The sequence below is a fragment of the Crocuta crocuta genome, unplaced genomic scaffold (assembly GCF_008692635.1).
Source record: "Crocuta crocuta isolate KB4526 unplaced genomic scaffold, BGI_CrCroc_1.0 scaffold310, whole genome shotgun sequence".
Taxonomy (NCBI): domain Eukaryota; kingdom Metazoa; phylum Chordata; class Mammalia; order Carnivora; family Hyaenidae; genus Crocuta; species Crocuta crocuta.
Genome location: NW_027532609.1, coordinates 1970663 through 1994468, shown reverse-complemented (window position 1 = coordinate 1994468; position 23806 = coordinate 1970663). Strand labels below are relative to the sequence as shown.

General features: G+C 56.3%; 2 protein-coding genes across 2 annotated transcripts in view; one reads left to right on the top strand and one right to left on the bottom strand.

Annotated features, from left to right (window-relative positions):
* The window catches only part of CSPG4 (chondroitin sulfate proteoglycan 4), a 35193-nt gene extending 26454 nt beyond the window's left edge, over nucleotides 1–8739 (bottom strand). Inside the window, exon 1 of the mRNA XM_077780460.1 lies at nucleotides 8652–8739. Within this exon, the coding sequence (XP_077636586.1) occupies nucleotides 8652–8739 (88 nt within the window). The remainder of the gene's footprint in view (nucleotides 1–8651) is intronic.
* Nucleotides 8740–19307: 10568 nt separating this feature from the next.
* On the top strand, nucleotides 19308–23511 carry CIMAP1C (ciliary microtubule associated protein 1C). The gene is made up of 4 exons (XM_077780490.1): nucleotides 19308–19658; nucleotides 21167–21277; nucleotides 22201–22314; nucleotides 22938–23511. The coding sequence occupies exons 1-4, from the start codon at nucleotides 19538–19540 to the stop codon at nucleotides 23417–23419; spliced, it is 828 nt and encodes a 275-aa protein (XP_077636616.1). The 5' UTR covers nucleotides 19308–19537; the 3' UTR covers nucleotides 23420–23511.
* The last annotated feature ends 295 nt before the right edge of the window (nucleotides 23512–23806 follow it).

Here is a 23806-nt window from a genome sequence, read left to right as displayed (position 1 = left end):
CCCGGGTCCCCTGCCCCCCCCCCCCACTCCCAGGCTCTGAGGAAGTGCCCATGGGATCCTGACATCCCCTATGACAGGATGACAGGATGTAGCCTGTGCTCTGGGCAGGGGGAGGAGGGGACTTGGGTGAGGGGATGGAAAATTTCTCTCAGAATTGGTCCCTGGGGCCCAGAGCCCCTTGTGGGAATGGGTGGAGGTGAGGCTGTGTTGTGTCTACTGGGAAGACAGGGAAGGACCTATTGGGGGTTGCCGGATGCAGAGGTGGCGCTCTGGGTTTCCACAGGGACCAGGGACCATGTAAAGGAAAGGGAACAGAGCAGGGTCAGAGACAGAGAGATGGCCATGGGGAGAGACAGAGGGATGGGGAAGAGAGGCCTGCAGCTCGGCTGACACGTGAGGGGATAGAGAAGGCAGGAGAGACTTCAAGTGGAAGCTTCTGGCACAGGAAGTCTTCATGGTGCTCTGGGCAGAGTGGTCAGGGTCTGAGCTGGCTTCATTGAGGAAGGGTGGGAACTAAGCATCTCTGTGGCCCGCACCCCAGGGGGCCAGGCCTTGCCCACTCCCACCCCTGCAGGGCCTAGGGCCTGGAGACCCTCAGTCTCGGGGTGGGAGGCCCAGACCTGCTGGAAGCAAAGCAATGCTGTGCAGGCGTGGTGGACACGGATGGGCTTTGTCCCTAGGATCCCTGAAAGCCTGTCCTGGGCTGATGAGGCAACGGAGTGCCAGGGCTGTCGGGGACAGGTCTGGGCTCTGGCGTGCTAGGGGGCGGATTCCCCAGGCCTGGAGGTGTTACTGTGGAGACCACTGCCTGGGCTCACACCTGCCGCCAGCCTCTGTTGGGACCCTTCCCTCGGTTGTGCCCAACCGTTGGAGGCCGTGGCGTGGCTGTAGCCCGAGGCATGTGTCATGGAGACACAGCCACAACCAGTGACTCAGACAGTTAAAAAAAGGAGCAGCTTGGAGCGGTGACTCAACTGGCTCTGGAGGGGCTGGGTGGGTCCGGCTGGTACAAAACGGGGTGGTCTGGGTTTATTTTTGGGAGGGTGGGGCTGGGGCAAGGGGGTGGAAGATGGGAAGGGGGGGTGGAGGAGGGCTGCCACTCTCATGCCAGGAGAGCCCCGGGGCTTCATGCCAACTTGCGAAAGTGGTTTCTAGGTGCCAGGGAGCTCAGGCTGGCCAGGCCGCCTCTCAGCCCCCCTTCCAGGCCCAGCCCACTTTGCTGTATGGCCCCAGACAAGCAGCTGGCTGTCTCTGGACAGGAGCAGAGTCCCCTGTCCTATTCACAAGAGGCCTGAGCTCAGAATTCTACAGCTGGCCTTGGGAACTGACTATTCTACCCAGAGGCCCAGAGAGGGAGAGTCCACCCAAGGCCACACAGCAGGGCCAGGTAGCTCGGGGACTGTGGTTGCACAGCAGGCTCAGGTCCCTACAACATTTCTCCTGCCTCAGGGCTGTCGACAGTTGGAGGGACAGGCTGTCATCCGAGCACCTGACCCTGGAGGAGCTCAGCTGGGCTTCAGGCGGGTGGCTGCAAGCACATGGGCACCAGATGCCGAGAGGGAGCTGGGGGCGGGCGCCTGGATTCTCTTAGTGCATCCGGGGAGCTGGCTGAGCTGCGCCCAGTGGTCTGTTGAGAAGAGTCTGTGGGGGTGAAGGCGGAGGATGCCCACATGCTGGGATCTTAACCTGGGGGCCCAGACCCTGCCCAGCCTCTCATTTAGAGCTACCTCCGCTCTGCCTGCCAACCGATGGTGCTCTCTACAGCCGGTTTCCAAGACTCACTCCCTCTCACCTCCACCAGCTCTGGGCTCACACATACATGGATTTGGGCATCACCAACACCCCCAGTGGGTCCAAGCAGCTCAGGGCAGAGAGACTCCCTCACTCCCTCAGTCTGGAGTCTATTCCTCTGGATACTATGCTTAAGGAGGGATGCAACAGCCTCCCCGGGAGCTCTGGGAGCCATTTTACGTCACTGGGCCCTGCCTTCCACCCTGACCGCCAGAGGGGGCCCAGGGTTGGGCAGGGAGCAGGGCAAAGATGGGTGTCTAGGCTCCCCATCTGACAAAAGTTCCCGGGGCTTGCTCATTCTACATTCCCACCCATCTGCTCTCAGGGTCTGAGTCTCCTTTGCTTACTCTTTTCAATAATACTGATTGTGTTGCTCTCAGGGCCCGTGATCTCTGCCTGCGGGGCTGTCAGGGTTCAGGATGGGGCTGGCAAGGGCTGTCACAGTGGGAGAGGTGTGTGGCCCTCCGCCCAGTGGGTCAGCAGGATGCGGAACCCCCTCCCCCTTTGTGGGGGGTCCTGGGCTGGCTGAGAGCTCCCTTGAGAACCCACCTCCCTCTTCCATGTCACCGAGTCCCACACTGACCTGCTCACAGGGCCACCTTATCCAACCCCCCGCCTTGGAACCTTTCTCAAAGATCCCCCTTATTGCTAGGCCTGCCCTTCTCCAGAAGAAAAGGGTAATAACAGAAATGCAGCAACCTCAGAAGCAGGCACCTAATTTACTCTGGCAGAGGGCTTGAGTCCTCAACAGGCCTAGGGGGTAGGAATCATTTATCCCCATTTTGGAGAGAAGACTGAGGCTCAGAAAGGCCAAATCACTTCCCAAGGTCATGCATCAAGTGGTAGGGCTGGAGTTTCATCCTTGGCTCTCTAATACCATGTTCCATGTTCCTTACCACCATGTGCCTGCCCCCAGCCTGTTTCCCCCCCCCCTCCCCCCCCACAAGCCCTGTAGAGGTTCCCGGAGCTGAGGATTCAGAGGAAGGAGAGGTGGGGTCTGAGTCAGGACTGAAGGGCGGGAGACGGCTTACTCTTAGCTGCTCCAAGGCGCCCAAAAAGGGTGATTTGTTCCTTCCCTGACCATGGTGGGAAGTGTGTGTGTGTGTCCAAGCCTGAGGCCTCCCTGGCCAGCCTCCAGCTGCAGGAGAAGCTGGGCCGGCCCCAGCTGCTGTGCACAGGGAAGAGGCAGGGAGGGGCTGGAGTCGTGGGAATCAGCATCCTGGGCCCACTGATATTTATAGCTGCCCCCTCCTGAAATGTGGGTGGGGGAGGGCTGCTCTTAGGTGGGAAAGGAAGTTGGTCTCCTCTCTCCAGCCCCCAGCATCTCCCCAGGGAGCAGGCTGGCCCACGCCTGAGGCCCTGCTTCAGCCCTGGAGCTGGGGGCTGTGGATCCTGAGTTGGAGACTTCCCCCAGGACGGCTGGGCCCAGACACTCTCCTTGCTAGGCCTCAAGCCAGGCTGCGGAGCAGCGCTATAGGGGTGTGTGTGTGTGAGCACACGCATGTGTGTACGTGTAGCTACTGGGGATCATATTGATGGAGGTCAGGGAGCAGGGGGCTGAAAGGCCTGTAACCCTACAGAGAAGGAAGGCAGGGCCGCAGGAAGGGGAAGCCCAGGCTGTGGGCCTCAGCAATCAGTGGTTGGGAAAGGTCCACAGGGATGGAGGTGTTAGAGCTAGACCTTGAAGGATAAGGAGGAAAAGGGAAGACCAGGTCCAGGGAACAGCCTGAACAAAGGTGGAGGAGTGCCAGGGATTATCGATTATTACCTGATGGCCGAGTTCATCAGCTACTCTTTGGGACACAGGATGACACTGAATGTAGAAGCTGATATATTGGCGGGGGGTGGGGGGGGGGGGGGCCCTGCAGGGGTCCTTGGCCTGTAGGATGCTCAGGAATGTCCTGTTTGTTTCCAGGAGCAGCAGGGATGGGATGCAGGGCCAGGAGAGGCAGGGTCCCCATGCGTGGCCAGGAGGAAGCTGGGATTGTGTTTGGGCCCCCAGACCTTGTTCCACCTGGGAAAGGACATCTTCCAGGGGCCCTTGGTATCAGTCTTGACATGGATTCTATGAAGGCCAAGAAGTTCTTCCTTGTATCTGACCTGAGTCTCCCCTGCTCCCAGTATTTTTCAACTCAAAACAATTCCTTGGTTTTTAAGTCTTTCTCCCCCCCCCACTTTTTTTAAAGCCACAGAACAGTTTGCCAAAACCACATCCTACACAAAACCCAAATCTATAAACGTGCTCACGGAGCTGCTATGCGTGAATTGGGGTGGGGTTGGCTTCCCACATTCCCGGGCTCAGCCACCTCTGGATGTAAAGCCTGGAGCACCTTGGGCACAGTCTGAAAACCCCTGGCTGACTTAGGAATCAATATGCCCCTCTGTGGGCTCAGTCCTGTAGGGAGCATGGCAGTGGAGATCCCTGGCCTGCCTGCACGAAGCTGCTGGCCCTGTGGGCAAGGCCACCACCCAAACCAGGATACAAGAACAGAGGGCAGGGAGGCTCAACACCCCTCTCCCCCCCCCCCATGCTGAGACTTGGTGTGTGGTTCTGAGAGAGTAGCTGCCCCTCTCTGGGCCCCAGTTTCCTTATGAACCATGGCGGAGGACTGGTCTGGGAAGGGGAGGCAGCCTCGCTGACCCACCATGACTGCTAAGCCACGAGGGAGACACACACTGAAATGGATTAGCACGAGCAGTGGCTGGAGGCCTGGCGCAAGCACGTCGGGGCTGGCGGGGCTGGAATGGCTGGGTGTGGACAGGAGCTCGGCGGGAGGAAGGAATGGTTAATGGGACAGGCACTGCTCAGAACCTGGGGAACCATGCCGCCAGCCCACCTTGCTGGCAGCCCTCACTGCTACTGCCCTACATCTGAGACGAATGTGGCTTTGTTTGCTCCCGCAGCCGTCCAGNGCCCCAAGTAGGGGACTTTCTTGAAGAGGATCTGCTTATGCTGTGACGAAGTAGTGAGGGTCTGGAAAGGTGGGATATAGGGACACAGGAGCTGCCTCCCCCTTGGAGACCTGTCTCTCTCCCCTATCGGTGGTGGTGGGGTGCCTGGGCCCACTGGTGGGTGACTACGTTCCTGGCCCGATCTGTTGAGGTGAGTGGCAACACTGTGGCCTGTGTGCCCAGAGTGGCCTGAGGCCAGTCCCTGCATTTCTGTGAGCCTCAGTTTTCTCATCTATAAAATGGGAATGTTTCTTGACTTGCAGCACAGCTGTGAGGCTGCGGCACAACATGGTCAGTACTCCCCATGGGATTTTCTCCCAATTATAAGATAGCTCCACCCCCTCCCTTGTTTGGAATGAAGCTGAGAGAGCTAGGAGCCCCTACCCTGGGGAGTCCAAGTACAAAGTTGTTCACACACACCCAGTTCACTCCAAAATCACTCACATACATTGGGTAATAGTAATAATATAGTACTTTTGAAACGGGACATATGTCGGGGCAGGGAGTATGCTGGGGGCAAGGGGGGGCAGGGAAGGATCAGAACTTGGGGAGAGGCTATGAAGGAGCAGAGGGACCAGCAGGGGAGTGGGCTCAAGTCCCGGAGGAAGGCCCCTCGTTCATTCGCTCCTGGCACTGGACAGGAACCACAGCACCCCTGTCCCCATGCTGTCCTCACCTCCTCAGCCTGGCTACCCCCCAGGCCTGTGAGTGAGCGAGCTGAGGACGGAGTTGTGCATGCTCACGTGCACGCCCACATCTATGTGCGCCAGTGAACGTGGACGTCAGGGCTACTTCCCCCTCCCCCTCCCCTGCCTGCCCCCTCCCGGGCAGCACGCCCAGTTCCCAGAAGCAGCCTATATACGCTTCCTCTGAAAGCCCCGCGCACAGCCCGCTCCCCTCCAGGGTTGCTGCCAAAGCCGGGCCCACCTGGCAGTACCGGCCACAGCCCCCCGGCGGGCAGCACTGACAGACCCTTCTTGTCCTGCCCCAGAGGGCAGGCGAACATGGGGTGGGGGTGGACCGGTTATAGTTGGTTCTTGAACAGCTTTTCCAGAGTCTGGGTGGGCTGGGCCAAGGGCCTGGCCTCTGCCCTGCCCCAGAGGCCCCAGGGCAGTGAGCGCGCGCGCGCGCGCACACACACACCACACACACACACACACACACACACACACACACACACGCTCGCTTGTGTGGCTCAGAAGCTGTCTCCAGCACCACTGGGCCCCCAGAGGATCCCTAGAGGCCGAAGAATCTACCCCGATTCAATTCCTTGCACTTGATGCCTCCCTGGCCCTGTTCTCTAAGATGCCCCTGTCAGTTCAGAGTCCTCACGCGGGGAACGCAGAACCCTCCTTACCAGGAACTCCTGCCCCACCCCTAGTCCGATTTCCCCCTCAGGCCAGGTAAGAGGTATGGGGGCCACTGGCCCAGCAGGCTCTGTGCTCACTCTGACCTCTCAGTTTTACTCATGCTGTCCCCCCGACTGGAAGGCCATCTCCACAGCAGCTCAAACCCAATCTCCCGCACTGTCTGTCCCTCTGCTGAAGGCCTCCCATAGGGCTCAGAAGGAGCTGGACACCACACGTATCATCCACCCTGGGCCAGAGTGGCTCCAGCCTAAGGTCCCACACAGGTGGGGAGCTCCCTCAGAGCAGGGCTGGGGGCTTTTCCTGGGCTGCCAGAACCCTCTGTGGGATCTGGAACCCTTTGCTCCCTTCCTGGGAGTCTCAGTTTCCCAGTCTGTACCATTCTAACTTTGGCCCAGATGGTCTTCAAGGGTGCTTGACGCCCAGGCCTCATGGCCTAGATGCTCTGGGATGCCGATGAATGCAGGGGAAGTATCCCAGTGTGCCTCACTCTGATACCTGAGACCTTGAGGGCCTTTGGGGCTAGGGGTATCCAGTAGGGATGGTAATGATGCCTTCCTCAGGAAGGGGGGCTGATCCTACTGCAGGGACTGGGAGAGGGAGGTAAGACAGGCATGGTGACACAGATGGATTGTCGAAGGGGAACTCTGCCTGGAGGGGAGAGAAGATACCAGCTCTCTGCCCCCCTCCCCATTTCCAAATTCTTCCTAAAGGTAGGGATTGGCTTATGCCATGCCACTTTTCTGCCCTAAAATCTTCAATGGTTCCCCATTGCCTACAGGGCATAGGCTGTGGGCTGTTTTCTGCCATTTAAGGATTCTGTGCCCCAGCCAATGGCTCTTCCTGGCTTGTGTTCAAAATATGCCTTCTAACCAGGCTGCTGGTCTTCCTATCTCAACATGCTCCACTCCTATCCACCTCAGGGCCTTTGCTCAGGCCGAGCTCCTGCCTAGAATACCGACCCCCTTCCCATCCTCCAAGGCTTGGCTCAAGGATCACCCTTGGCCCTGCCCCAGCTTGCCTGTGAATTTCTCTTCTCTAAACTCTTCATCTGGATCTTTGCAGACATGATAGGATCTGCTGTGTGAGTTTTAATTTGCTTTCCTGTCTCCTGAATGAGTTCAAGTTCAGCCTATCCATTTCTACGTTCATTGCCCAGCACGCTGCTTGTACATTTTTGTCACTGACAAGGTATTTGAGAATGGCTCTCAGTTGAAGCCCAAGGAGATGGGGTTCTCTTGGCTGGAGTCTGCAGGTTGGGTAAAGAGCCTTCTGCAGTCACCTCGGATGGCCCCTTCCCGCCTCTCCAGAGGCCTGGCCCATCACTCAGGCCCTGAGACTTTAAAGGAGGGGGTCCCTGGGGACAGAAGCAAGGAGACTGGGGATCTAGCTGACTCACTCTGGTGGGGGGGTACTCCCCTGACTCATTTCCCATCTGGGTACCTCATGATGCTGTCCAGTAGCGCTGGCTTCCCCATCTGATGGGGAGCAGGGTGTGGCCTGGGCCCCTGGAAGGGAGACTCAGGCCCTTATTCTGCTCAAAGTTGCTTTTGGGAATGGTCCTGAAAGATGTAGGCTGAAGCACTCATTCATACATGGGTAGTAATGACTGATAGGCCCGGAGGCCACAGTTCTTACAGCATAACTAGACCATGCCTTACCTCAGGGAGAATGCTGTGATGGCGGACTTCTGGCATCTAACAGAAAGCAGATGCATCCTAGTGCCTCTCAGAAAGTGAACTGCCACTCAGTCTCTGCTGGGGTCAAGCACCAGTGCCCGGGACAGGGAAATGTGGTGGTGGTGGTGGTGGGGGCGGTGTCTGAGGGACAGGCTCCTGCTGGGGTGCAGGGTATCTGAGGGGCTCCAGGAGGCTGAGGAGTGGGTGGTCCTGCCCGTCATTAACCAGGCCTTCCGAGTTAGGAGAGCAGGGAGAGGAGACGGGAGTGAGAGGACAGGAGGAAGGCGGTAGTGAAAAGGCCGTACAGCCCAATGCACCTGGGGATGAGGAGGGCGCCAGGGTGGCTGGAGGAGACCAGAGGAAGCTGCAGGGGGAGAGGCTGAGGTACATGCAGGGCCCCATGGAGGGTGGGGCAGGGTGGCTCCCTCCCCATTTCTCGCCTTGCAGCATGCCCCATTCCTGGCCTGGGCTGCTGAGGCTCCGGGACTGGCCTCTTGCTGTTAAATGAGTGTCCTCCGGTGACCAGTGCTGTTACCAAAAGCCTGTGGGGCTCAGGGAGCCCAGACAGCATTGGGCGGCCCCACTGGGTATAGCGGACTATGGGGCACAGAGGCCACACCCTAGGCCGTGGGACCAGGGCCAGCCTCAGCCAGAGCCCACAGAAGCCTCAAGATGGAGAGCTACCATGGGGGGTCTCGCTTCTACCCCAGACTGGAACTCCCAGAGTGCCCAGCCTGGAATGGCAGAAGCTTGCCTCCCAGTGTGGGCCACTTCGGGGGCCCTCTTGTCCCAGTTTTCTACCTTAGGAGCCGCCCACAGCTCTGGACAGTCTGGGTTGAGGGGTCTCAGGCCCCTTACTCACCTGCGGATGAAGGTCTGGCCAATATGGCCAGGGTCAAAGCCAGGGCCAGGGCCAGGGCGGGAGGCGGGGGCAGCTGGCCGGAGCTCATCGCTGCCGGCTGTGGCTGTTGCAGGATTTGAGAGGAGGAGCCGGGTAGGGTGGCTGAGTCGGGAGCCTGGACAGCGAAGGAGCGAAGGAGCGGAGGCTCTGCGGGCTGAGAGAAGGCTGCTGCACCCGTGGGCTGGGGCTCTGCACTGCCCGCCAGCCTACTTAACTCCGGGGGCGGGGCAGGCGCCGACCCGCGCTCTGGTTTCAGGCTGGGGCTCCCCCCGTTGGCCCCCCTCACCCCTAACTTTCTTAAAGGGCCCGTGCTGGGCTGCTCCTCCCCGTTCAGGGGTGAGAGGACCCTTACAGCTCCGTTAGACCCAGGCTCCGCCTTAGAGTTTTGGAACAAAGTCCCAGAGGAGCCTAGACCCAAGGGCTTCCTGAGCTCTGACCCAAGGGCTCCTGGAGACCCCGGCTGGGAGGAGACCTGAGTTGGACCAGCCCCCTCACTTGTCTCTCTCCAGCCCTTGCAAGGATTGCAGCGTGTGTGTGTGTGTGTGTGTGTGTGTGTGTGTGCGCGCGCGCACACTCCAGGCCTAGGAAGACAGGCGCCTACCACTACAGAGACTACTTTTGGGCTGCTTTCTCCGAGGCCTCCTCGGGACTCCATTTGGGCAGGGAGGCTCCGGCCTGAGGTTCTGCCCTGCTCTGTGTCCCCTGGCATTGTGACCTTGACCATCTCTGCCATGCAGAGCCTCCACTTCCCAGTATGCAAAGGAGAGATATTCTAGACTCTCCCACAAGGCAGGAGAGATTCTCAACCCCATAGTGTCATTTGCCTGAAAATAACCCTGTGAGGTGCCCCCACTCCCCCCATTTTATGGAGGAGAAAACTGTGGCTCAGAGCCAGAAGTGGTTCTTCTTCTTCTTTTTTTTTTTTAATGTTTTTTATTTATTTCTAGGAGAGAGAGAGACAGCGTGAGCAGGGGAGGGTCAGGGAGAGAGGGAGTCACAGATTGAAACAGGCTCCAGGCTCTGAGCTGGCAGTCAGCCCAGAGCCCGACGCGGGGCTCGAACCCACGAGCCGCGAGATCATGACCTAAGCCGGATGCTCAACCAACTAAGCCACCCAGGCACCCCCGGAAGTGGTTCTTCCAAGGCCTGAGGAGGAGGGTAGGTCCTCGGCCCTTTGGGACGGGGACCCTGGGCCTCCTAATATCTGAATACAGGTGTCTCAACTTCCTTGGGCTGTCTCCTGGAATCTGGCACCAGACTTAGCTCCCACCTAAAAGCTTTTGAGCCCCGCTTCTCTTGGCTCCCCACCCCCAGCCCCTCAGGCAACAACATCAGCCTTGTCCCAAACCACAGGAGGAAGAGCACTCTGGCTCTCTGCCTGGCCTCAGCATCTGCGTTGCCTGGCCTCAGCTTCTCTGTCCAGTGAATGGGTGGAAGAGATTCTGTCCCCTCCCTTCTCTCGACAGAATCCTTCTTTCACACCTGCCTGCTCCAGCCACTTCCACCCCCACCCCACTAGCCCTTTCTTTCCAGCCCCTCCTCACCTTTAAACATATTTATGAAAAAATGTAAATTATAGTCTACATATAGTTTCAGATGTACATCCTAGTGGTATATATATATATAACAGAAGGCTCACCGCAGTGTCGTTACCATCTGTCATCACACAAAGTTATGACAATATTATTGACTATTCCTATGCTGTACTTTTCATCCCTGTGACACATTTATTTTATAACCGGAAGTTTATACCTCTTAACCCCCTTTGCCCATTTTGCCCATCCCCCCTTCCCTCTGACAATTGCCAGTAAGTTCTCTGTATTTATATCTGCTTTTGTTGCTGTTTGTTCATTTGTTTTGTTTTTTATTTTTATTTCATGTATTTTATTTTGAGAGAGAGAGAGTGAGCACTTGAGTTGGGGTGGGGCAGAGAGAAAGAGAGAGAGAGAGAGAGAGAGAGAGAATCTTAAGCAGGCTCCACACTCAGCATGGAGCCCGACTTGGGGCTTGATCTCACAACCACAAGATCATGACCTGAGCCGAAATCAAGAGCTGGATGCTTGACCGACTGAGCTACTCAGGTGTTCCTGCCTTGTTTTTTAGATTCCACATAAAAGTGAAACCATATGGTATTTGACTTTGTCTGACTTATTTCATTTAGCATCATACCCTCTAATTCCATTCACATTGTTACAAATGGCAAGATTTCATTCCTTTCATTTTATGACTGCATAATATTCCATTGTACCTGTACACAGCATCTTCTTTATCCATTCATCTGCCAGTGGACACTTGGGCTGCTTCCTTATCTTGGCTCTTGTAAATAATGCTGCTGTGACCAGTGGGATACATGTAACCTTTGGAACTGGTGTTTCTGTTTTCTGCTTCCTGGAAGTGGGAATACTGGATCCCAGAGGTTCTGTGGTTCTGAACTGCTGAATCCCTAGAAGTAGACATACTGGATTGTACGGTACTTCTAGTGGTAGTTTTTCTGAGGAAACTCCATACGGTTTTCCAGAGTGTCCAGTCCCTCTCTTTCATTAGTGACTATTCCCCCCAAGAAAACAACCCTTCACCGTTTGGAACCAAATTGAGTCCCATTTTGCAGATGAAGAAATCGAGGCTGAGACAGATGAAGGGGCTTGAGCAAATCTACACAGCTGCGAAGAGGTGTAGGTCTCTGACCCCAAGCCCTTACCACCACAGCAGTGTGATGGTGCGATGTGTGTGTGGTGGTTGTGAATGCTGATTTGGACCTAGGCCCTGAGTTCGAATCCCAGCTCTCCTACTTAGCTGTCTAACCTTGAACAATTTGTTTCACCTTTCCTGTGGCTCAGTTTTCTTTTTTGTAGAACTGGGCCAGTGAGGATTCCGTGCCCTGGTGTACCTCACGTGCCTTGCCCGGTGCCTGGCATGCGGCAGGTGCTGCCTGAACCCTTGTCCTTTCTCTTCCTTCTCTGTCGGCCTCACATCCTTCTGCCCCTCGAAGTTTGTACACAGCTTCATACCTGTCGCCTCCTTTGAGGAAAAGTCAGCCCCAGGAGGGCTGAACTCTCCCCACCAGAGGCAACTGCATACAGTAGGTGCTCAATAAATGTGTGCTGGGTTTGGCTAAGAAGCCAGTGCTGCTGTTTTGTGGGGATTTTGGCAAACCAGGACACCCCCCATCTGGTTCACCCAGGAGGCCTGGGGCGGGGCTGTGCGCAGCTGGTCTCGGTGGCGCTGAAGCCATTGATTCTACAGCTTGTCCTATGTCTCCTTCTCCCCAAGTCAGCAAGGCACCTGGTACCTCTTAGGGGTTAATTACTGGCCACGGGTGGGCCTAGGGCTGGGGGTGCTGCTGGGGAAGCTGTGCTTGCAGGAAAAGAGCTTTCTTTTCAGGAATGAAAAAAGACGGGAAGAGAAGAAGGCTTCTGCTTCTTTATGAATCAAAAAACTTGGGTGGAGATTTCCACCCACCCCATCTGCCCTCCCCTTCCTGCCCCTTCCCTCTCCTCCCCTCCTTCCCCCTTCCCATCTTCTCTCATCTCCCGAATCCCACCCACGCAGACTTACCCACCGCCCGGAGTTTGTCTATGGAGCCTCCAGACGGAGTTCCCGCCCACAGCTGAGGCTCAAGTCAGGATTAGGTCGCAGCCTCCCCCTGCCTCGTTGCTAACTAGGGAGAGAAACACAGGCCTGGAAAAATAATGGCAACCAGCGCAGCAGTAATGACCCGTGCTTGTTTCTCTCCGGGGCTTCCCAGTTTACAAAACATTCACCTGCTCTCTTGACAACCCTGGGAAGTATGCATGTTGGGGGATAGCGTCCCATTTGCGCTGATGTGAAAACTGAGGCCTTAGTGGAGACAGCATGCTGGGGCTCCTGCACACACGGCTTGACCTTTTTTTTGCTTGTAGCCCAGGGCTCGAGCCCGGGATTGGTGCTGAGCAAAGGCTTTTGGGCCAGCAAGGGCTGCTCCTCCTTTGTCCCCTCCCAGGCCTCCTCAGCAGGCCTCCCTGGGACTCCAAAGGCTGGGTCCTGAGCAGAGCTGACTGGGGCCTCCCTGGCATCTCCGTGGCTCAGGCCTTCTCCCTCTGCCTTCCAACCTATGTTGTGAAGTTCTCTGATGTGGGCTGGGTAGGCACCCTCAGTGACCATCCCTGAGTGCCCTTGCCTCTCGGGCCATATCTCACCTTCCTCCAGGAAGCCCTCCCAGTCTTTCCTGTCTTTCCACAAACTTCCCGGAGTAGTGATCTCTGAATTCTCCTGGTGCCTCCCAGGACACGCCTGGCCGGGTCAGGAGGTGTGACTCAATGCCTCCCCTGCCCCTAGACGGCTAAACAAAGTACTGGACGGCACTCAGGGCCAGCGGAGCAGACAACTCAGAACACCTTTGAAGAATGAAAAAGGGTGCCCACAGCTCAGGTGAAGGAGGATCCAAAGTGTTCTGAAGCTCCAGTGACCTGTGTGGCATGTGCTGCCTCAGTTTCTCTGAGTGATGTGCCTCTGGGAGCAGAAGACAACAGAAAGCCCAGCATCACCTCCTTCCCTGCCAGCAGGGTTCAGCTAAGACGCTGGCCAGGCACCGCTGGTCACTCTTACCCTCAGTGCTGGCCCTGGCTCTGTGCCGGCCCTGGCAGCCGCCACGGCTTGGTCCTGCCCCTGGCCACCGCCTGGCAGTCTGAGTGCCTCTATGTTTTGCACTCTGACCACATGGGCACCACCCAGGGAACCTGTGGCTGAAGCCAGCGTGCTGGTAAATGGTGGGTGCTTATGCCCCAGATGGGGTGGTGTGTGCACTGGGGGGGTACTCCGGCTGCCCAGGTCCGCCCCTCAGGGGACTGGCCTTCTGCCATGAAGGACTCAGAACCCAGGCCATTGCGGCACGAGGGGACACAGGCTTTTGGCCCCAGCTCCGTGGCCCTGCTCCCAGGGGCTCCCAGGCCTGGGCTTCTGACGGGGGCTTCTGCTAGGATCAGTCTTGCTTCTGCTCCTGGTGGGAGGCAAACGTGGGGCTCCCGGTCTGCGCAGGCAGCAGGCTCAGGAGGGGCGGGGGCAGCTCTTCCCAACAATCACGCAATTCAGGAGCTGAGAAGTTGTGTTTGCTGCCTTCAGGAGCCCGCTGTGAATGGGAGGCTAGTGGCGGGGCTCTGCTCTGATGAGGGGGAGGCAGGCTTTGCGCCGCACCCACGCCCTGCTGGGGAGACAGGGGTGAGGGGCGGTGCAGGATCCCCTCAGAGCCTCTGGTCCCAGGGGCAGGACTCATTTTCCACACCGTGTCCACAAAAGCTTGTGGCTTCAGTGGCGATGAGCAGCTGGCCGCAGCTGACTCCCCCGGGGGGTGCTATTTCTAAATATTGGTTCATGCTGTTAACCCCTGCTGTGCCCCACCAGCAGACATTGGCAGCCTGCGAGAGTATGTCGGGTGGAGGGCCGAAGACTCCCTGTTTGGATGGAAACTTTGCAAACATGCTCGCTCAGAGTCCAGCAAGGGGCGGGACACTTTGGGGGTTAGGGTGGGGCTCCTAAAAGAGGGGTGAGGAATACCTGCTCAGGACGGAAATGAGGCTTGTGATGGGCGTTGGGAGACGTGGGTCTGAGCTGGCGGCTGGGCAGGGCAGTGGAAAGAATGTCAGGTCAGGAGCCAGGGGTCCGGTTCTGCCAAGCCTTTTCTGTGTGGCCTCAGGCGAGTCACTTCACGTCTCTGCACCTCTTTGCTCGTCCGCACATTGTAGACGAGTCATCATGGGAAGAACCACCATGGTGCTTGCGCCATGTTTTCCAGCAGAGTGGCTGGCGCTTTATAAACTGCGAAGGGTACTGCCTGGTGGTCACGATGATGGCAATTGTGGATGCCAGGGTCCTGCTCTCCATGTGGCTCCCAGGAGTCCCTTGATGGGAGGGCAAGACAGACAGCCAAGAGGCAGCCAGGGCAAGCTGGCAGGGCTGTCTTCAGCCTGGGTGGGGCTCAGTGAGTATGCCGCTCTACACGAGACCATGTAGCTTGGGTTCAGCTCCCACTGGCCCCATTGGCTTGTTCTCCAGGTACAGTGAAACCCTGTGGTGGCCAGCCTCCAACATGGCCCTCCGGAGTCCCCACCGTCTGGCATTCGCATGCTCATTTAGCCACCTCCCACACGGAATAGGGCTGACTGGTGAGACCACTTCTAAGGTGAGGTCATAAAAGCTGTGGCAGCTTCTGCCTTGCTCTCTTCTGACTGCTTGGTCTGAACGCCAGCCACCATAACCTGAGGGGCCTGTTGGGGGCCCACGTGGAGAGGAGCCGAGGTCTTTGGCCAATAGCCAGCAGCAGTTCACGGCTCATGTGAGGGAGCCATCTTGGAAGTGGGTCTGCCAGAACCAATCAAACCTTCAGATGACTGCAGCCCTTACGGACATCTTGATTCCTGTCTCTTGAGACACCTGGAGCCAGGACCATCCAGCTAAGCCACTTCTAAACTCCTGACCCACAGAAACTATATGTAATGGTAAATGTTTATTGCTGTCTTAGGCTGTGAGGTTTTGAGGACAATTTGTTATACAGCAGCAGATAACTGATACAGACCCATACAAGTATACATAGCAGTCCAGTGAGCCAGGCTGGGCATGGGGCTGGGACTCTGCTCCCATGAGGAGGAACGTTGCCTCGATCAATCAATGGATCAACTCATTCATTCATTCAACAAATATTTCTTTCAAAAATTGTTTATTTGTTTTGAGAGAGAGTGGGGAAGGGGGAAAGCAGACTCTGTGTGCTCAGATTGATTTCAAGAACCGTGAGATCATGACCTGAGCTGAAATCAAGAGTTGGACACTTAACCAACCGAGCCACCCAGGCGCCCCTGGGCATGTTGATTTTGAGGTGCCCAGTGACACTGTGTAGGCTGTTGGATATGTGGGGTTAAAGCTCCCGTGCGGGCCTGGGCCAGAGGCACGTCTGTTTGGGGATTGTTGGAGGACAGGAAATGAGACTGAAGCGACGAAAGGGTGGGCTGAAATGACAGGGAGGCTCGGGACTGAACTCTGAGACACAAATAGTTCTTCTTTTAACCTTTTGGACATAATTTCACAGTTGCAGAAAAGCAGCAAGACCATGACAGGTATTTCCCACATACTCTTCACAAGATTTACTGAACGTTAATATTTTACCAGATATTAAATTCTTTTCTATGTATATACGTATTTTTTCCTGAGTTGTTGGGGAGTAAGTTGCAGACACGATGCGCCTTCATCCTTACATACTTCAGTGGCTGTTTTCTAAGAACAAGGGCCTTCCTTTCACAACCAGACAGCCCTGATCAGAATCAGGAATTAACATTAGTACAATGTTCTTAATTAGCCACAGACCTTTGTGCAGTTTTGCCAATTTCCCCAGAAATATCCTTGATAGCAAAAGAGAATCCTGGCTGCTGCATTGCCTTTTGGTGTCCTACCTCTTTTTTTCTTTTCTTTTCTTTTTTAAATTTTATTTATTTATTTTGAGAGCGAGTGGCGGAGGGGCAGAGAGAGAGGGAGAGAGAGAGAATTCTGAGCAGGCTCCGTACTGCCAGATTGGAGCCCCACGCAGGACCTGAACTCATGAACCGTGACATCGTGACCTGAGCCAAAACCAAGAGTTGGACACTTACCCGACTGAGCCATCCAGGTGACCCTTGATGTCCTACCTCTTGAGCTTCTATTAATCTGGAAAAGTTTTTTGCTTTGGTGTTTCTTTGTCTTTCACGACATTGCCATTTTTGCAAAGTGAAATCTTGATTTATCTGGTTTCTTCATAATTGGGCTCAGATCCTGCATCTGTGGTGGGAGCACCCCAGAAGAGGTGCTGTGCTCTCAGTGCCTCCTGCCAGGAGGTGCATGACATTTATGTGTCCCACTGTTGATGATGTTAATTCACATTATGTGGTTGAGGCGGTGCCTGCCAGGATTCTCCCTGTAAAGTTACTGTTTTTCCCTTTGCAATTAATAAATATATGCCAACATGGAAAGGTCAGATTGAGGAGGAGGAGCCAGGAAGAAGGCTTACGAAGGGGCGGTGGGGACTTGGCGGGCTGCGGGAAGGGAGGGAGTGGTTGGTCATTCCGTCCGGAGGCCAATCTGGGGAGGGTGAGAAGTGTCCATTGGCTGCAGGTTCCCCCGCAGGTCACAGTTGAGGTGGAGTGACGGCCTGCAGAGATGAGGAGTGAAAGGAGGCGACCATGGAGACCACAGGGGAAATGCTTCTTAGGGGAAGTTTGTCTGGACGGGGGGTGAGTGAGGGGGAGAGGGATTACAGGCAGTGAAGGAGAGGTGTGTGGGGTCAGGGCAATGGTTTCTAACAGATGGAAGGGTATGTGTGATAGGAAGGGGCCCGATGAGGGCTTCGATGTCTTTGATTAGGTGGAAGGAATGGAAGAAGGTCTCGATGAGCCCTCCTGAGCGCCAGGAGGGAATGGGGGCAGTAGGCAGCAGGAGCCGGTGGCCCCAACGGCACGGTAGGGAGGGTTTGGGTCAGAGTCCGATCCGATGGCTTGTTTCCTCTGCTGACAAGGATATGGAGCAAGGGGCTGGAAGGAGGGCTGGGCATGTAGAGAGGAATGAACCACGTTTGAAGCGACGTCTGGGAAGAGGGAGAGAGCAAGCCAGTCGGTGTGGAGATGGGCACTGGGTGGCGTGGAGGCCAGTCCAGAGTTTGGAAGCCACAGCAGCAGAAGGCACAGGTGTAGGCCGGTGCGCGTCCGAAGGGAGGCGGATGGTCAGCGCCCCGGGCCATGGTGGGAATCTGGGCATGTGCTGGGGAGAGGGGGCTGTGAGGCAGTGGAGGGGAGGTGTTTGGAGAGAAGGGGGTCTGGGAACCTAGAGGCCATGGGATTGGTGGTCCCCGGGTAGCCCGTCACCCGGGGTGATGGCAGGGGTCGGGTGGTTGGGGAAGAAGGTCATGAGCCAGGGCCCCAAGGAACTGAGGGGGGCACCCTGGATGCTGGAACCCTCGAGGAGTGGTACTTTGGACGGGGAGGGGGACACTGCCGGGTGAGTGCCAAGGAGGCCGGAGATGCACTCCACCTTGGACTCTGGGGGACGGGGGTGTGAGAGACAGGACAGCAGCTTCGGAGAGGACCAAGGGCTATCTCCGAGGGCGAGCTAGGTCTTGTTAAAGCTGCAGGGAAGGCAGCGTTTGGAGCAGAAGTGGGGTGACTTGTGATTGGCTGGAGTATAGCGGCTAGGTCGCCCCAAGAGAGAGCCATGCATATGAGTGACAGACAGGAGCAAGGCAGGGGTGTGGTAGGAGGGCTCCCTGGGTCTGAGATACTTGGAGACTCCACCCTGCCCGCCTCCCCGGACCAGGAAGGTGGAGGGCCCAGCCCCACATTAGCATGAGGGGTCTGGCAGGGCTTGGGGCCCACAGCCGCCTCCAGGAAAGGCTGACGGTGATGGGGGTAAGGAGGCAGCACTGCCCGTGGCCTGAGGCCAATCCCAGCCCTGCCCGGCCCTCTCTGTCCAGAAATCAGAGGCTTGGCTGCATGTGAGGGACACAGGGAGGGTGTGCTACCACTGGAGGAGGGCCCTGCCCTCTGTTTTGAGCTGTTCCATCCCACAAGGGCTTCTGGAGTGCCAGCATGCCTGGCCCCGAGTCCTCATTGCGTCGGCTGGTGGGGATGAGCTCAGAGAGTGGTTTGGTTTCCATTAGATCAGAGGCTGTGAGCCAAAGAGAGCCCTGGGTTTGTGTCCTGGTTCTGGCTCTTCGACTGCTGTAATGGGAGACTTTGGGTGAGTCCTTGCCCCTTTTGGGGCCTCTGCTTTCTTTATTTGTGTCCTGGGGCTGTGACAGACACCCTCTCTAAAGCCTGCAGTCACCTGTTCCAGAGATGGCCCAGATCAAATCCCGTCTGAGCAGCTATGAACTGGTGGGTGCAAGCAGGCCCTGGGGCCCTAAAACCGGAGTTTTTAGGGAGGAAGGTGTTGCCAACACTTCCTCAGCCCTGGGGCTCATCCGTCAATCATTTGGCATTTGGGTGTCTTCTGTACCCCTCGGTGTTTCCTCTCACACTACCCCTACTAGGGGTAGCATTCTCTACTAGGCACAAGGAGTGGCTTTTCAAGCCTTGGTGTCCCTCCCCCCATCCTCCTTATTTGCTTCCTGCTCACTGCCTGAAATGCCAGCAGCAGGTAAGCCTTCCTTGAGCTAGATGTGATGTGGCTCTCTAAAGACGCTGCCCTGGGGTAGGAGTCCAGGAAGCTAGCAGACAGTCACACCTTAGTGTGAAATAACTGCTTTGATCTTTTTCCAAGGAAAAACAGAGAGAAGGGAGGGCATGTCCAGAACCTGGGGGCATAAGTGAGAGGGGCAGGGGATAGAAGGCCACCCCAGGGATTGTCCAGGCTGTGGGAACCTTCCCTCCAGGACCCACCTACACTTTCCATTTCTTTCTCCAACTTCAAGGCACCCAACCCATCAGGAGTGAAGAGTGGGCTCTGTCACTCCACTTCTCCCTTTTTCTAACCTGACCCAGGGTTCTGGGGACCCACAGACTATTTAACTTGGTTGGGAGTAGGGGGCATTGGGGCCTAGTTTTCAGGGTTCTATAGCTGAGCTGCCACGGCAACTGGGGGAAATAAACACTCTGGGTCTCACAGTCCAAGTTCTGCGATGATGTCATCCCTAGCTCCAGCCTGCTAGGTCCTGTGGCTGGCTGCAGCCCAGACAGCCACAGCTGCTCAAGCCAGAGGATCGACTTCCTTCCCAACCCCCACGCAGCCTCTGGAGAGAGGGACAGAGTGGACGCAGGGGCTTGGGCAGGCGCCTCTGAACAGGCCCCTCACAGCTCCAGCTCCTTGCCTACTGCTTGGATATCTCAGAGGCTGCTGTTGCCCCCTCCTTGACCTTAGCCATGGGGCTGGCCAAGGGGGCCAAGAACTCTGTGTTCTATGGGCAGCAGCCAGAGGAGAAAGTTCAGGTGCCCTCATGGCAGGAGGTAAAGCAGACCCCTGTGATCATGGCAATGATCAAAGGTGAGAGCAGGCCGCTGCCCTGAGCCTGGGTTGATTCCTCTCTCTGCAGGGCTGCTGAAGGTGCCCCAGCCTTCCAGCCCTGCCTCCTGCAAAGTTCTAGAGGACTCTCCTCCAAGCCTACAGAAGACCTGTACCTTCAAGCTGAACCTCAGATGCAGTCTTAGCTGCTGGGAATTTTGGAGGATGGGTAGGGATGGGAGGGAGCATGGGGTATGAAATGAGGCCAATTTTGGAAAAAAGCTAGGGATTCAATGGAGCTTTTAGCCCACCCTTCGCTTTCCTCACTTCCCTTGAATCTTATTCTCAAGGAAAGCAGACAACCTAATTCTTACTACATTGTTAATGACTGATTGTTGCTCCATGTGGAAGGTGGTTTAGGATGTGATTAAATGTTTGGGTTAGTAGGTGATTAAATGGTTGGCTGACTGTCTCAGAATTTTCACATTACCAGCTTGTGTGACTTTGAGCAAACTGATATTTCTTTTTTTTTTTTAATTTTTTAAATGTTTTATTCATTTCTAGGAGAAAGAGAGAGAGAGACAGTGTGAGCAGGGGAGGGTCAGAGAGAGAGGGAGTCACAGACTGAAACAGGCTCCAGGCTCTGAGCCGGCAGTCAGCACAGAGCCCGACGCGGGGCTCGAACCCACGAACCGCGAGATCATGACCTAAGCGAAAGTCGGACGCTTAACCGACTAAGCCACCCAGGCGCCCCAAGAGCAAACTGATATTTCTTAAAAAAATTTTTTTTAATGTTTATTTTTGAGACAGAGACAGAGCAGGGGAGGGCAGAGAGAGACACACACAGAATCTGAAACAGGCTTGAACCCATGAACCATGAGATTATGACCTGAGCCGAAGGAGGATGCTTAAGTGACTGAGCCACCCAGGTGCCCCAGCAAACTGATATTTCTTTCTTTCCTTCCTTCCTTTCTTCCTTCCTTCCTTTGTTCTCTCTCTCTCTCCTCTCTCTTTTAACAGGGAGGGGCAGAGGGAGAGAGAAAGAGAGAGAGACAGTGAGAGAGAGAGAGGGCATCTTAATCAGATTCCATGCCCATCATGGAGCCTGATGTGGGGCTCGATCTAATAACCATGAGATCATGACCTGAGCCAAAATCAAGTTGGACACTTTACTGGCTGAGACACCCAGGGGCTCCCCAAATTTTTCTAAGCCCCAATTTTCCCATCTGTAAGATGGGAAACACAACAGTATCCATTTTACGGAGTTGTTGAGAGGCTTAGCTGAAATAACCCATATAAAATACTTAGCATGGTGCTCGGCACAGAATGCCTTCTCAGTTCCTTGTAACTATTATCTTTTCTATACACATTGCCTGTGTAAGATCAGTTGCATTTTATCTGGAAAACACTGTCTTTCCCCAGAGGAAGCCCAATGGTAGGGTTTGTGGCAGCGTGATGTCAGCGGGAGGAAAGCCCTGGTGTTCTCACGGCTCCCTGCCTCTGGCTGGGTGGGTGGGCCACGCCTGAGGGCTGCCCATCCATCTTCGCAGGTCCGGGCCCTGCCAGGTACCTCCGGCCGTCCTGCACGGGCTACATCGACCATGACATCTCCATGTTCCAGGAGCCAGCCTACAGCCTGCACACTCGGCACTCGGAGAAGCGTGAGTGCTCACCGGCCCATCATCCCTGCTCGTCGGGCTTAGGGTTGTTACTGCTGGATGTTTGGGGTGGCAGTGAGAGGCAGGGAGCTGGCATCTGTAGCCACGGGACGCTCGGACCTCAGGCCTGCCCTGAAGAGGACCCCCAGGTGGCCTGCTGGATCCAGAAGCAAGCCAGCAGGGAGGGGCCCAGGTGACCCACGCCTCCCAAGGCAACGCTGTGGGCAGCTTGCAGCTGGACCTCCTGGGAGCTTTGAAGGCAGGGATGCTGTCAGCGTCCAGCTGGCAGAGTAGTGTCTTCTCTCTGTCTGAGCTTGGACGGGGCCCTTCAGCTCTGGCGGCCGTGGGCTCCTTGCCACAGAAGCTGGCATGAATAGCTGGGGGGTGGCAGAAAATGGTATGGGGTGGTGGCTCCCAAGCCTTCCTGAGAGGCCTAGAAATGCCTGGGAGGGCCAGAGCAGAGAGCCACAGAAGAGCTGGAGCTTGCAGGTTAAGGCCGAGGAGAGGAAGGGCGGGCAGGGGTGTATCTGGGAGTCTGACATCTAGAGGCCTGCTGGGTCCCTCCCTGGGATGACGTGTCCTCCTCAGCAGGGGAACCCCCTGCCCGGGGCTGGGTCTCTTCTTGGTACTAACAATAGCCACTGTGTCTATTATTACCCTTTGGCGCCAATCCCCGACCGGGGCCGACCGAGCTGCCATGCAGCTGTCATTTTAGCTGTTTCTTTGAGCGACTTCTTGAGACTCGTAGGTCATGCATTGAAAGCCCCATTTTGCAGATGAGGAAATCAAGCGTTGGAAAAGCACCCAGGGACTTGGAAGGGAGCCCTCACTTCTGTTTGGGAGGGGGGCCTCACCTGGAGGGCAGTCCAGACTCAACTTAGAGCAGCCTCTGGGGCTGACGGGGCCCCTCTCTGGCTGTCCTGCAGAGGTCACGGACATTCGCAGCCCTGAGCCTCACTATTTCTTCGATCCAAGAATAACTCGGTTTGGAATGTCCAGCTGCCCACAGGTCCCTATGGAAGAGCGCATCTCTAACCTGCGTAAGACGGGACAGGGGAGGGTCATGGGGGTTGGGAGGCTGGAGGTGGGGGGTCCACCCTTAGGACCTGAGCAGGGACAGGCGGTCACGACAGGCCTCTGCCAGGTGTGTCTTTGGATCTGGCATCTCCCTGCGATGTTACTTAAGACACGGATATCCCCGTGTCTGTCACAGTACTTAGTCTTGAAGCCAATTTTATGCATGTTTGTCGCCAGGTGACGATATAAAAATGTCCTGAGGCTCATGTCGCATCAGGGCTATTGTCACGCTAATGAGCTCACAGGCTGTCATGATTTCAGGATATTTTCTTGATGCCGGTCGCAGGGAGGATGTCAGGATGCTGACATCCTGAGGGTGACATTCTGATGACATTTGTGATTTTTGTATTATCACAACCATGTCAATCCTGATGTCAGGATGGCCTAAGTCCCCTCCTCCTCCTCCTCCCCTCCCCCCCCTGCCCATAGCCCTGTGCGGGGGTGCTGATGGCCCTGCCTGATGATGAAGTGGTTATACTGAGGTCACGGCGGGCTAGCCAAGACCTCTTACCTGTCCGCTGGGCACCAAGAGACGGTGGCTTGGCTCCCGCCTTGAGACCCCTCCCTTCCACCTATCCACTTTCAGGCCTGAGCCCCACCCCGGCCTCTTGCCATTACGACTTAGAGAAGACCCACCCACCTGGGGAGCGCAGGGCCCCCCGGTATGCTTTCGGCTACCGGTGCCCATACCGAGTGATGGACCCCAATCCTGCCCCCAACAAGTACAAGCTGCCACTCTTGCTGGGGCCCAGTAACCCTGTCAGCCGAGCTGCTCCTTGCTATAGCCTGGCGTCTGAGCACAAGAATTGGTTCTACAAGGAGGACGTGGCAGGAGGCCCCGGGCCGGCCGCGCACTCCCGGCCCGAACCCTCTGTCTACCAGAACCGCAGCCCCGTCTACAGCCTGGCCAGGCGCTGTGCCTACCCAATGGACCACATGCCTCGGCCGGGCCCCGGCTCCCACGACGTCCAGAAGGTCACGGTGCACAAGCCCCGCAAGCCTGCTTTCACCATGGGCGTCAAGCACTCGCCCCACCTGTGCCCGCTGGTCATCGACATTCGCGACTAAGGCCCCTCCTGGGGCACTCACCCACCCCTCCCCACAGAAGTTATTTTTCTGTACCGAACTGAGCCATTTATTGAGGTTTTGAGTAGCAGAGTTGGTGCCTGCTGTGTCTTGTGCACAGAAGGCATTAGATAAATATTTTCACTTACTTAGTTTTGTGTTTTGCAAACACTCACAGCTGCTTCCTTTGGGCCCTGCCCTGGGTGAGGGGCTGGGATACGGGGAGGTGCTGTAGGGGGTTCCCGTCTGGGAGAAGTTCTGTTCTGGCTCACGAGGGAGGCAGTCACCTGTTCTCCAAGGAGCCCTGGGCAGCGACGCTGGAGAACCGTGTTCTAGCCCTAACTCTGCCACTCGTGCGTGGTGTGGCCTCATGTAGCTCTTGTCTGCTAG